Here is a 12,048-nt window from a genome sequence, read left to right on the forward strand (position 1 = left end):
GATGGCCACACCCTGGGATATCCCCAGCTCTACTCCTATCCTTAACCAAATCCATAACATCGTTGCAGTCCCTGCCCACCACGGGTAATACATCAGGTATATCGGCCCATAGGGTAAGTAACCTCTCCACGAGTGTCCACTGTAATGGGGAGGGGGGGGTGCATATACACAGCCCAGTACCAGGGGTTCCTCCCTAGTCTTGCCCTGGATGAACAAATAACGCCCCTGCGTGTCTGTCCACTGTTCAAGTATGTAAGGGACCCTGCGGTGAACCATGATCACTACTCTCCTTGAACCCCTCGTAAACCCGGCATGAAAGACTTGTTGAAACCCATAGAGCTGCAAGCACAGGGCCTTCGTACCCATAAGGTACGTTTCCTGCAACATAAGGATATCGGCTCTAGCCCTCTTTGCCTGGTGAAGTATAGCCCGCTTACGATTTTGTCCAGGGCCCCGCGTATGTTCCAGCTTATAATGCAGAGAGTATCTGGGGTTACCTGACCTCTATTGGGCACACTAGCCATAGGGGAGTGAATCATCCTGTATAACGTGTGTGTGTGTTATAGTGGACCCATAGTGGAAGTGCGACTCGTAACCCTAAACAAACCCCCCAACTAACCCCATACCTCAAAAACACTGAAGTATCTGTCGCTGCAGGGCTAGCCCTCAATCCCCAACGGGGGGACGAGGATCGCCCCAACCAATGGATCCCCAACTTACAGCCCATGTCCTCCGGGCATGACCCCGACCAGCACGAGACTGGCGGAGAACCAGCCCACGTTGTGACTCCCCTGAAGATTATTAATCAGAGTATTCACTAGACCCAAAAAAACTCCACAGCACCACATTAACATCAGATATTAGGGTCTATTGCCCCTCTGTTGCTTTCCTCGGGGACCCTTCCGGGCCACCTCGCTCGATGAGGGATTAGACTCCCTCCCGGGCGGCGTGTGCACCCACACCCGTACTGTTTCATCCGTCCATTTGAAGACCTCCAGGGTGTCGAAGTGGGTGCGGGAACAATAAACCACCCGCAGGCGAGCTGGAAACGGGAGGGCATATGGGAGCTTGAGGTCTCAGGCAGGCCTTCGCGGCCATGGACGATTGGCGCTTTTGCTGCACTTGCCGCGTGTAGTCAGGAAAAATTAGAATGCGCACATTATCATAGAGCAGAGGTTCTTTAGCCCGGGCCTGCTTCAGTATGGCATCGCGGTCAAGATCCAGCCGCTGTTCCCGGGCCAGTTAATTTATCGATGGGCACATGCTTGGTCGAGCTGCTGCCGCCTTTGTCCCTTGTCATAGCTGCTTGTCAAGCCGGGCTAGGCGCAGATGCGGAGATCCCTTCAGGGCAGGCCCACACAGTCCTACCTGACTCCTAAACAGGCGCCTATGGGGAATCGCCCCGGAACCAGGGCCGGTGAGCCACCCCAGAGGCCAAAGTCCACCAGGGGCCCCCCGCAGAGCGCACACGGTCCGACCGACCGCCAATGCGATCACGCTTTAAGACGATGGGGAGGGCCCAGACACGCTCCAAGATGTGTATCCCAACTGTGGACTGTAGCGACCACCAACCTCAGGGGCCATGTGGTCTGATCGTCCGTCGATGCGGGCGTCCCCGGGGAGGGGGTGTTGAGGAAAGGTAGGGGGAACAAATGACGGAACACTCGACCTCTCCTCACGCGGCCCTGTTGTGCCGTCAATCCCCCGTGGCAGCCCTGGGTATTGGGGGGGGGGGGGGAGGAGCGCTGCGGCGAGCTTTCCAATAGCCCACGCCACTGGCCTCCCCTTCTTCCAAAGCGCCCACCGCCGGAGAGTCCCGATGGCCAGGGGACTCAACCGCGGGCCTCGGCACCCGCCTCTCTACGGCTCTCCTCACCTGCGCGGCCCGGTCCAGCCGCCGTGTCTTCCCCCTCTCGCACAGGCCGCACTGCAGAGCTGCGAAGTGCCGGTCAAACCCCAGGGCCGCCGTCGCTGTCCCTCGACATCTCTGGGATGCCCCGGCAGGTCACCGCACCTGCGGGTGGGGCCAAGATCCGGCTGCCGCCATGGGCGTCACTGGGGGGGGGGGGAAACAGATGTCGGGTCACTCAATCCTTCCCCACGCGGCCCGGTTGTGCTGCCGATCCCCAGATGCAGCCCTGGGCAGGGGGGGGGGGAGGGGAGGGCCGCTCAATCACCCACGCCACAGGCCTCTCCTCCACCGAAGCGCCCACCACTGGGTAGTGCCCCAACGGCCAGGGGATCCAACCGCAGGCCGCAGCTCCCGCCTCACCACTCCTCACCAGCGCGGCCCAACCGCCGTGCCTCCCCGGTCAATCTCGTCGCCGGCTGCGCGGCCTCTGTCAATGCCCTGGCCATCGTCTCTGTCCCATAATGTCTCTGGGGTACTCCAGACAGTACACAGCACCAGCAGGCAAGGCCAAGATCGACACACGTTGCCCAGCTCCCTCTGGATATCCCCTGCGCTACACCCCGGCTCCTCCGCCAGCATCTAGGCTGCACCCCACGCGCTGCTCTATCTCTGCCACCAGCTGTCGTGGGCGCCTCAAATTCACACCAGGCGTCTCTGGGAGTTTGTTAGTGCTGCGGAGTCGCCTCAAGGATCAATGGGGGGTCAGGAGAATCCGGATAAATTCAGGATGCAAAGCGGGCTGGACGAAGCTCGCTCAGCACACGTCCTCCATGGCTTGCTAAGCCACGCCTCCTTCCCACAATATTTTAGATAAGAAATTGTTCAGCTATACCAGCAATTCAATATTAAAAATTGATGTTTATCCTTGTCTTGTTACAGATGACCGTCCGATGGATCCCCGTATGTTTCATTGAGCATTTCGAGAGATGGCAATAGTCCTTGTTATCTTAAGATTTAAATGACTCCTTCCTTGGTGTGCGACTTAAGAAGGATCTTTTAGCATGAATTTGTAAATGCTGATGAGTTAATTCAAATTTGAAATCTTGTGTAGTAATATTTTCCCAGCTTCAAGACTTGCTGCTATTACACACCTTTATATTTATGTGCAACTCCTGTAAAAAGAGATTGGTCTTGGAACTACCAAGTTAATTAATAGGATGGTAAATTACTGATTGTAAAACTCATTAAAGACTTTTTGGTAGACCTATCACTGTTTCTTTTTTCTCACCTCTCCTTTACTCAGGTTACTGCGGTGCAGACATAAAGTCTGTGTGTGCTGAGGCAGCTATATGTGCTCTACGACGTCGTTATCCGCAGATTTATACAACTAGTGACAAGTTGCAGCTTGACATTTCTTCTATTACTATTGCGGCTAAAGACTTTGTGACAGCCATGCAGAAGATCGTCCCAGCATCTCAAAGAGCTGTAGTTTCACCAGGCCTGGCGCTGTCTCCCATTATCAAACCTCTGCTTCAGAACACACTGGACCGCATTTTAGGAGCATTACAGAAGGTTTTTCCACATGCAGAGCTAGGCATGAAGCTGGCACAGTCTGGTACGGATTTATCTCAATTCTGTTTATAAACATTGTTGCCAAGTAATGTGTGGTTAAACTTAAGCACCTATGAATGAAGCCCCTCTTTGTTGTACTTGCAAGAATAAGTTGTCTGTTTGCATTTTATCCCCTAAACAGGTTACCATAAGCCATTCTTTTAAGTCCTTAATAATACAGATTTGGAAGACTAATTGCTGCTCACAGTGAACCCCACAAGTTCAGCTATGATAGTATCCCACAACCCAATGTTTTTCCTCATATTTCTTGTTAAAGAACTCGAGAGTTACATTGCAACTGGTGTTATCCCCAGTACTGGAGTATCTTTCATAGATTCACATGCTTGACTCATTCCCCGTTGTCAAAGTGGGAGTCTCCCGGTACCATAATCTAGCAGTATGATAAAAGTATCATAGGCTATAATTGCCCTAGGCCGTATGTTTAATAGCCTGTCCTTTTTTAAAAAGGACCAACATTTAAACTATAACCAGTCTGCTGTTAGCACCCTTTAGAACACTCACAAGAGAAGCTGAGTCCCTCATGTTTTGACTGTCATGTGTGAAGGTCTCCCTGAGCTCTGGACAGTAACTTTAAGGTTCAAAAGCTGTTTAAGAAGAAACAAACTATGTTGAACAAGTAAGACCTTTTCCGTCCCTGCAAGACCTGTAGGAGGAAAAGGGTTCATGTGGATAACCCGCATAGAGACTGCATCTACTGCCTCCATCCTCCACATGAGGTATAACAGTGCAAAATCTGTCACACTTTTTCATCTAGGACGTTAAGGGATAGAGGCCCGTCTACTCTTGTGGCTTCAGAAAACTATGTCCCAGAAAACCTCTTCAGACTAAGACCGTGAAGCCTCTTCCAGTTCTCACTAAAGAGCCAGATCCCAGGAGGGTACGTCTGAGAAATTGACCTCCCAACAGGCTAAAGACTCTATTAAAAAGGAGAAACACAGAAAAATCTCCTCGGAGCCAACCTTATTTTCGCACTTTACTCCTCCTGTCAAGGAGAAAAAAAGTTATTCTGCCTCATTGTCAGATCTAATGAAGCATAGATGCTCTCAGAAGTCCCTGTGGATGGCATCATAATCATTGTTGACTCCACGGTTGTTGACAACTACCACCCTCATGTCGTCGACAGTCGACGGCATGAACTACGTCGACAGTAGCCATTGACGCTCCCCTCTTGTCGGCAAGAATTCTCCCATCCTCTAACATCTCTTCCACGCTAACGCCAGCTACGAGACTACTGACTGCAACACCATCAGCAACTGAGCCAATGACCTTTCCGGTGATCCAGTCGACGTCTGACCAGTCTATGGTGTTCCCTTCGCTGACAGTCCTGTCCACGCCTACTTCTAAAGAAGATTGCTGTATCCCTCTGATGACTGTATCTTTGACACCACCGTTACTGAAGTGGCCAAGAAATTTCTGTGCCCTGATGCCACTTCACGAAGCAAGGTCTCACTGTCCCTCCCCCAAAATCAAGCCACTTGCTAGACATGGAAGAATCGGTTGATGACTGTCCGTATGGAACCGCTCACAGCGCTTCAGAGCTACATGTCAAATGTCAGGAGGACTGCAACCATGATGATGAACATTACTGCCAACATTACCCCCGCTCTTCCAAGGCAATTTGAGTTTTATTGCGACTACTCTGTCCCTCCTAGCCCTGATACTACACACCTACCAACCTCCCTGATCCAGGACTTGCAGGTTGTTATCGGATTACAGAAAATGGTTCCCTCAACCTCAAGAAGAGCATACTGTGCCACCACATCCTATCTCCCCTTTCACTCCAACAGTACCTCTTCCTGCCACTCCTATAAAGACGTCTCGTCCCTTGATGGCAGAAATTCCTAAAGATAACGCATCCTTTTCGGATGAGAACACGGAAGAGGATGAGAATTCATTATCCTCCACCGCCTGCAGATGACTGGGATAACTATATAATTCCTGCACCATCCCCACCTCCACATCACCCTGTAAACTCTCCTCTGGAGGATATCAGAGGTTTTCACAACTTAATGCAGAGAGCGGCCACCACATTCCACCTTCCTATGGCGGAGAAGCAATCAGACTACTTCCTTCAAAGAACAGACAAAGTCTGTACACTCCATCGATATTTTCGACTATATTTGGCCGGAAGGGCTTACATTCATGAAGACTCCGGCCACCTTGGTGGCTGTCCTGCCTCTGGTTGATAAGTATAGGCACCCGGAGGATTCCCCTTCATGCCTTACAGGGCACACCAGACCGGTTAGTCATATCACCGCCGCCACATAGGAGGTCCATTGCACCCCTGCTTCCGATCATAACCCATTACCACACAACCTGACAAGGAGGGGTGCCGCTTGGATATTATATTTGCAAACGCTTCTCCACCTTGTTTGCCATAACTACTAGTGGCTAGCGCCTTAGGCGATTCTTGGCTGTTATGACTCCAGATGTGGTCTGATGTGGGTTCCATGTTGTACCTCATCCCAGAGGATAGCAGACAGGAAGCCAAGAAAATACTCATGAAAGGAGAATACACGACCTCTGAGGTGATTGACTGCGCTGTGGATATAGCCACCACAAGCTTTAGACAACTAGACGGCACTGTGGTTCTTATGGCACCAAAGATGGCTTCAGGCACCTCATTCAGTCCTGAAGTCCAATCGAAGATCCTGGACATGGCGTATGATGGAGATACATTATTCAGAAAGCATATTTCTGATGCCTTGCTAGCCATTAAGACAGCCAATTCTACTGCCAAATCGCTTGGCACCCTGCAATATTGAAAGTTGCCCTCTTGAGGAGCACGTGGACAAAGGTTTTCGAGCTATAGAGGTGCATATCCGCGCACTCAGCAGTACCAGGCCTACCAGTCACAGTATAAACGGTTACCAGCATATCGCCACCATCTACAGTTTTTTTTTTTTCCCGGAAAGGCTCCCGCAGAAAACCACAGTCCCAGTGCCACGCAGAGTTCGCAAGTAGTGACCTTTCGTGTTCCAGCTACTAGCCTCCTTCTGTTCTGTTAGTGCAAAAATCAACAACCATGCCCTTACAATGCGATTGTCCGCGAGCTATGCATACACCCCCCACCCCCCTGATTCCCAAGGTCCTCACAAACATAATGGTGGAACTCTTTCATATCCTGCTGATCTACTCCATGTGGCTTAGGCAGCACTGGTTCTCGGAGCTTCTCCTCCTCCGAGACCAAACCCATTCGCCTTCCACTAATGCCAACTCTTCTGCCCATTAACAGGGGTCAACGTCGTCAGCAGGTGCCACCATCTCTACAATTGCATGCATGGCTCTTTAATTCTATGAATTTCGTGATCTAAAGATCACGCAGGAATGCAGCGATCTTCTCTCCTGGTCTAGGGGGGACAGCATACAAAATGGAAAAGATTCTGCATTTGCTGCTAACAGAACAATCTGTGTCTGTTACGCTCTTCTCCAGAGTGGATCTTACCTTATCTACTCTCCCTGATGAAGTCAGGCCTAGTCTATGCATCGGTAAAGCTCCACCTTGCTTCAATATCTTGATACAGGCATTCGTATATGACTTTGTCGCTCTGTTCCACAAGGCTCATAAAGCAATTTATGAAATGGTTTTTCCTAAGCGTCTTTCCGGTGATAGCTCCTCCACCGGAATTCATCTTGGTGTGTTTCTCCTGCAACTCATAAACAAACTTTCCAACCCATTCATCGAGTGGACCTCCAATTTCTCACGTTGAAAGTTGCTCTTCTTGCTCTGACATCTACCAGAAGTGTTAGTGACATACAGGCTTTTACCACTAAAGAACCTTTCATTTGCTTCATGGATGACTGTGTGGTTCTCAGGACAAATCCTAAATTCATCCCCAAGGTTCCTTCACTGGTTCACCTCAATGGACTTGTTATTCTCGGGACTTTCTTTCTCAGTCAGTTCACGCCGGCTTAACAGTCTCTGCACTCTTTGGACATCAAACAATGTCTCAAATTCTACCTTCAAAGAACGAATATCATGCTCAAAACTGACCAGCTATTGGTGGCCTATAGTCAAGGGCGTCCGGGTACTGCAGTGACATAACCAACCATTACCAGATGGCTCTCTGCAGCAATTCAATTTTGCCATCTCCAAGCAGGCAAACCTTTGGTGAGAAGGGCTAAAGCGCATTCGACGAGAGCAGTCTCCACTTCGGTTGATCTGTTTGAAGGCATTCTACTAGAGAAAATATGCTGCACTGCGACGTGGAAGAGCACCCACACGTTCACGCAGCACTACTGCCTGAAATCAGTGCAGCATACTGATGCAGCTCTGGGCCAGGCGGTATTGCATCATCTATTCCAATAAGGTGAGCCTCTTGAAGTAGTCATGTTTCCTCATTATGTTCAGAATGTTAAATGTTTCCGGATGTTGGTATGTGACTGCTTAATAGTTTTCTCAACTTTGCTTAGTTACATTTTTCATACATGAATACTTATCTCAATGTAGATAATGAAAATGTTTGCATGTTTATCTGTTTGGATATGTGTATTTCCATAATTTCATTCTTTAAATGCTTTATCTGCAAATGTATATTATTGTTACCCACCATCCGCTACGGGTAATTACATTGATCATGATACTGCTTGCTACTCTGATTCAAGCATGTGAATCTATGAAAGATACCAATACTGTATAACTACAGTTAGTTAAGTAACTTCTTTACTGCCTCTTCCTTTGACATGCCTGAATATGGAACTGAGGAATACCTCCTGCCCCTAAAACAGTAGATGCAAGATAAGCTATTTATTCTAATAATGTTATTGAATAGATTGACAGATATTTGAACTGTTGTTCTACCTGTTGGTCCGTGCAGATTCGTGAATTCACAATAACTGTTTGCTAACTGTGAGAGCTGAAAGAGTAGTAGCTAGCTTTTTATATCGTCGGTGCTCCAGAGCAGTCTTGTTAGATTTTCTTCTTTCACTCAACTGCTCTTCATTATTTGCCCCTCTTTGAAGCATCATTCAGGATGACTATGCCATACGAAGGCAACAAATAAAAGCAAAATGCTTCAGGGGTATAGATTTGGAAAACATTTTTTAAAGAAAGCGAATTACTTTAGAAAAGATGGAGGCAAATCCCTAAGGTGACAAACTCTTGACTGACCCAAAGCTGCATATGATGACTGATATTCAATTGAGAAATAGTCTACTCGCAAAGTCTACTAGTGTCTGTTTTCATGTTCTTCTCCCCAGCAAGTAATTGCAACAAGACTAGTATTTCTAGTAGTTGCAAATGCAAGAGTCCAGACCATGTTCTAGAATTCCTGCATTCAGATGCTTCTCTTGATTGTGTAGAAACCGCCTTAATGTTCTGCATCTCTTCTGGCGAAGAACCAAGTTTTGAGGTTTCTCGTGAAGATGGGGAGTAATGTTTGAGGTGGAGCGGAAGGGCGTTCCAGGCTCTGGCCGCGATGAAGGAGCGGCCTCCCGATCTGGTCTTTCTGGCGCGGGAACCACGGCGTAAGAGCTGGACTGATCGTAGGGTTCTTTCGGGTGCGTGGAAATTGTCTGCTGTTCAGGAATGCTGGTCCGGTGTTGTGGAGGGCTTTGTGTGCGTGGGTGAGGATCTTTAAGGAGATTCTAGGCTCGATGGGGAGCCAGTGGAGTGTGCGCAGGTGTTGGGAGATGTGGCAGTGTCTTGGCAGGTTCAGGACCAATCTTGCGGCGGCGTTCTGGTTTTGTAGCTTGCGGGTGAGGTTTTTGTTTATTGCAGCTTAGTGTGTTGCTGTAGTTGTCTGCTGGTAACGAGGGCATGAGTGATGGTTTTTTTGTGCTCCTGGGGTATCAATTTGATGGTCTTACATAGGAGGCGGAGGGTGTGGAAGCAGGAGGATGCAACTGAGTTGATCTGGCAGTCCATTTTGAGCTCTGAGTCCAGGATGATACCAAGGTTGCATGCGTGGCCTGTGGGGGTGGATGGGCTTCCGAGAGCGGGGGGGGGGGGGGGGCCACCAGGTGGTGTTCCAGGCGTCTGGGTGTGGGCCCATGATGAGTACTTCTGTTTTGTCGGTGTTGAGTTGTAGGCAGCTGCTTTTCATCCATTTGGCAACAGCTTACATGCCTTCTTTAAAGTTGTTTGGCTGCGTTGGGTCCGTTGGCTAGGGAGAATGAGTTGGGTGTCGTCTGCGTATGAAACATTGTTGAGTACGTAGGTTCTGACGATGGGGGCGAGCGGAGCCATGTAGACCTTGAAGAGTGTTGGGCTGAGGGAGGACCCCTGAGGGACTCCGCAGGTGGTTGGTGTAGGGTCCGAGAGGAAAGGAGGGAGTCTTACCCGTTGCATTCTGCCGGAGAGGAAGGAGTGGATCCAGTCGATCCCTGCGTCGTGGAGTTTGCTTGTTAGGGTGCGTTGGGAGACTGTGTCGAAGGCTGCTGAGAGGTCGAGGAGGATGAGGGCTACAGTTTCTCCTTTGTCCAGTAGGGAGCGGATGTCGTCTGTTGCGAGGAGGATGGTTTCTGTGCTGTGGTTTTTTCTGAAGCCGGATTGGGATGAGTCGAGGATGTTGTGCTCTTCGATGAACGTGGCGAGTTGGCTGTTGATGGCTTTCTCGATGACTTTAGCTGGTTGAGACATAGTTCACTTTCCCTCTACACTGTAGCGTGCAGTTCTGCTCCTCCTCCTGCCCATATATGGATTCTACAGTCCTGCTCGAGAAGAATGTGAAAGATTTCATTCTCTGCCCATCTCAACGAAAGGATGATTAATATACCAGAATTCTTCTCTGTACGGTAGTGCCCCTTTTTTTACATGTTCACTCCCACCTTTTGCCGGGTAACTGTTGTGATGTTGACTGGAAGTGCACTGCTAACCAGGTCCCCAGTGCCAGATCTCTTTCCCAAAACTTTTCAATTGTTTCCCCCCAATTGGCAAAATCTTTAGCACCCTCTAAGAACTAGTAAATGGTACCCCTGGTACCTAGGGCTTGAGGTACTAAAGAGGTTCCCTAAGGGCAGCAGCACAAATTGTGGCACCCTAAGTGACCCCTCACCAAGCACATTCAAGACTGCCATTGCAGGCTGTGTGTCTTGGTGCAGACCAAAGTGAAAACACATGTCACACATCCCCATGTGTTATGTCCCCTAACACAGCATGTAATATTTGCAAGTCACCCCTAAAGCAGGCCTGACCACCCTGAGGCAGAGTGCTGAATATTACATGTGTTGACATGCATACATGCATGAGCACATATGCCCTGTGCTGGTCAGTCCTATTACTGCCTGTACAGGTGATCAAGAAAGCCATTTTTCAAACATGTGCTGGACACTGCCAAAAAACAAGTTCCCCAACTACATGATGGGTTTACTGAAGACAGGAATGTTTAGTATCAAACATCTTGTATTGGAAAACCCGCTCTGATTCCAGTGTTGAATTTATCAATACATGCACCTAGAGGCCACCTAAGAGGTGCCCCCTGAAAACCTACCGGCCTCTGGTGGAGTTGCTAACTGGTCTCTGCCAGCCTGCCATCTGAGACACTATTCTGACCTCTCGGGGTGAGGAGCTTGTGCTCTCAGTAGGCCTAGAAAAAAAGCCTGCCTGGGAAGTGTAAGAAAGTGGCTCTGTATATACTGTTCCCAAATAGGTACAGTGTGCACAGAGTCCACAGTCCCCAGAGGTTTGGCAGAGGCTAAAGTTAGATATAACCTTGCTCTTTAAAGTGGTAGCTTGGTCGAGCAGTAAGGCATTATCAGATGACAGTTTAAAGCATTTGTTGTACACACTCAGTCAGAAAATGGTCTCACACACTCAAGAACTGAACTCTAGGCCAATGGTTTTGTATAAAAATATAGTTTTTATTTTAGAACCAACAATAGGTATCAAAATATACTTTCTCAGAATGAGATGCTTTAGATAAATACTTTCAAGAGGCAATAGACTTTTGAATGCAATAGATACAGTTGTTGCAATAGGCAACACCATTTCAAACACAATTATACGTTGAGCTCAATGAGAATTTCTAGTTAAATGCTATTGATCACTTTTTGGATTACTTTTCTTACCACAGGACTGGATCCTAGATTCAGTCCTGGGACATCTCCTGTAAACAGTTGAGTAAAAACGTTTTGGTTACAGTTGTGATTTTTAAGGAATATTATTGCATTTTAAAAGTTGACACTTAAACTTTTTCACATAGAATCACCAGTGTTATCCTATGAGAGGAAATTCACATAGCAGGTAAGTGGGGTTATAGTTAGTTTTTCAAACTCCGTGTTGGATCCTGGCTCCAGCACTGGGACATCTCCTGTAAACAGTTGAAAGAAAGATTTTTTTTTTTTTTTTATACAGGCGATTTTTAACGAATATTTGTAAGTTTGCAAAATCGACACTTTGCCTGATTTTTGGAAGGAAATTAAAGTTACCGGTATGTACAGTTAGGATTAAATTTCAGAGTCCATGCTGGGCACCAAGATCCAGCACTGGGATCTCTCCTGATAGCAGGTGAGTAAATTTGTTTTCGTAATTCGCCTGATTTTAGATGAATATTTTAAAGTTTCAAAACTCGACACTTTGGAGAATTTCCAAGTGAAACCAGTCAATGTGACCCTATGGAAGAAAA

At 48.2% G+C, this 12,048-nt stretch overlaps 1 protein-coding gene across 2 annotated transcripts in view; it reads left to right on the plus strand.

Annotated features, from left to right (window-relative positions):
* The window catches only part of ATAD2 (ATPase family AAA domain containing 2), a 424,041-nt gene that overhangs the window by 135,340 nt on the left and 276,653 nt on the right, over window positions 1-12,048 (plus strand). For both annotated transcript variants that reach the window (XM_085604996.1, XM_085604998.1), the window contains exon 16: window positions 3,156-3,467. In XM_085604996.1, the coding sequence (XP_085461122.1) occupies window positions 3,156-3,467 (312 nt within the window). The remainder of the gene's footprint in view (window positions 1-3,155; window positions 3,468-12,048) is intronic.

This window comes from Triturus cristatus, chromosome 5_1 (genome assembly GCF_964204655.1).
Source record: "Triturus cristatus chromosome 5_1, aTriCri1.1, whole genome shotgun sequence".
Taxonomy (NCBI): Eukaryota; Metazoa; Chordata; class Amphibia; order Caudata; family Salamandridae; genus Triturus; species Triturus cristatus.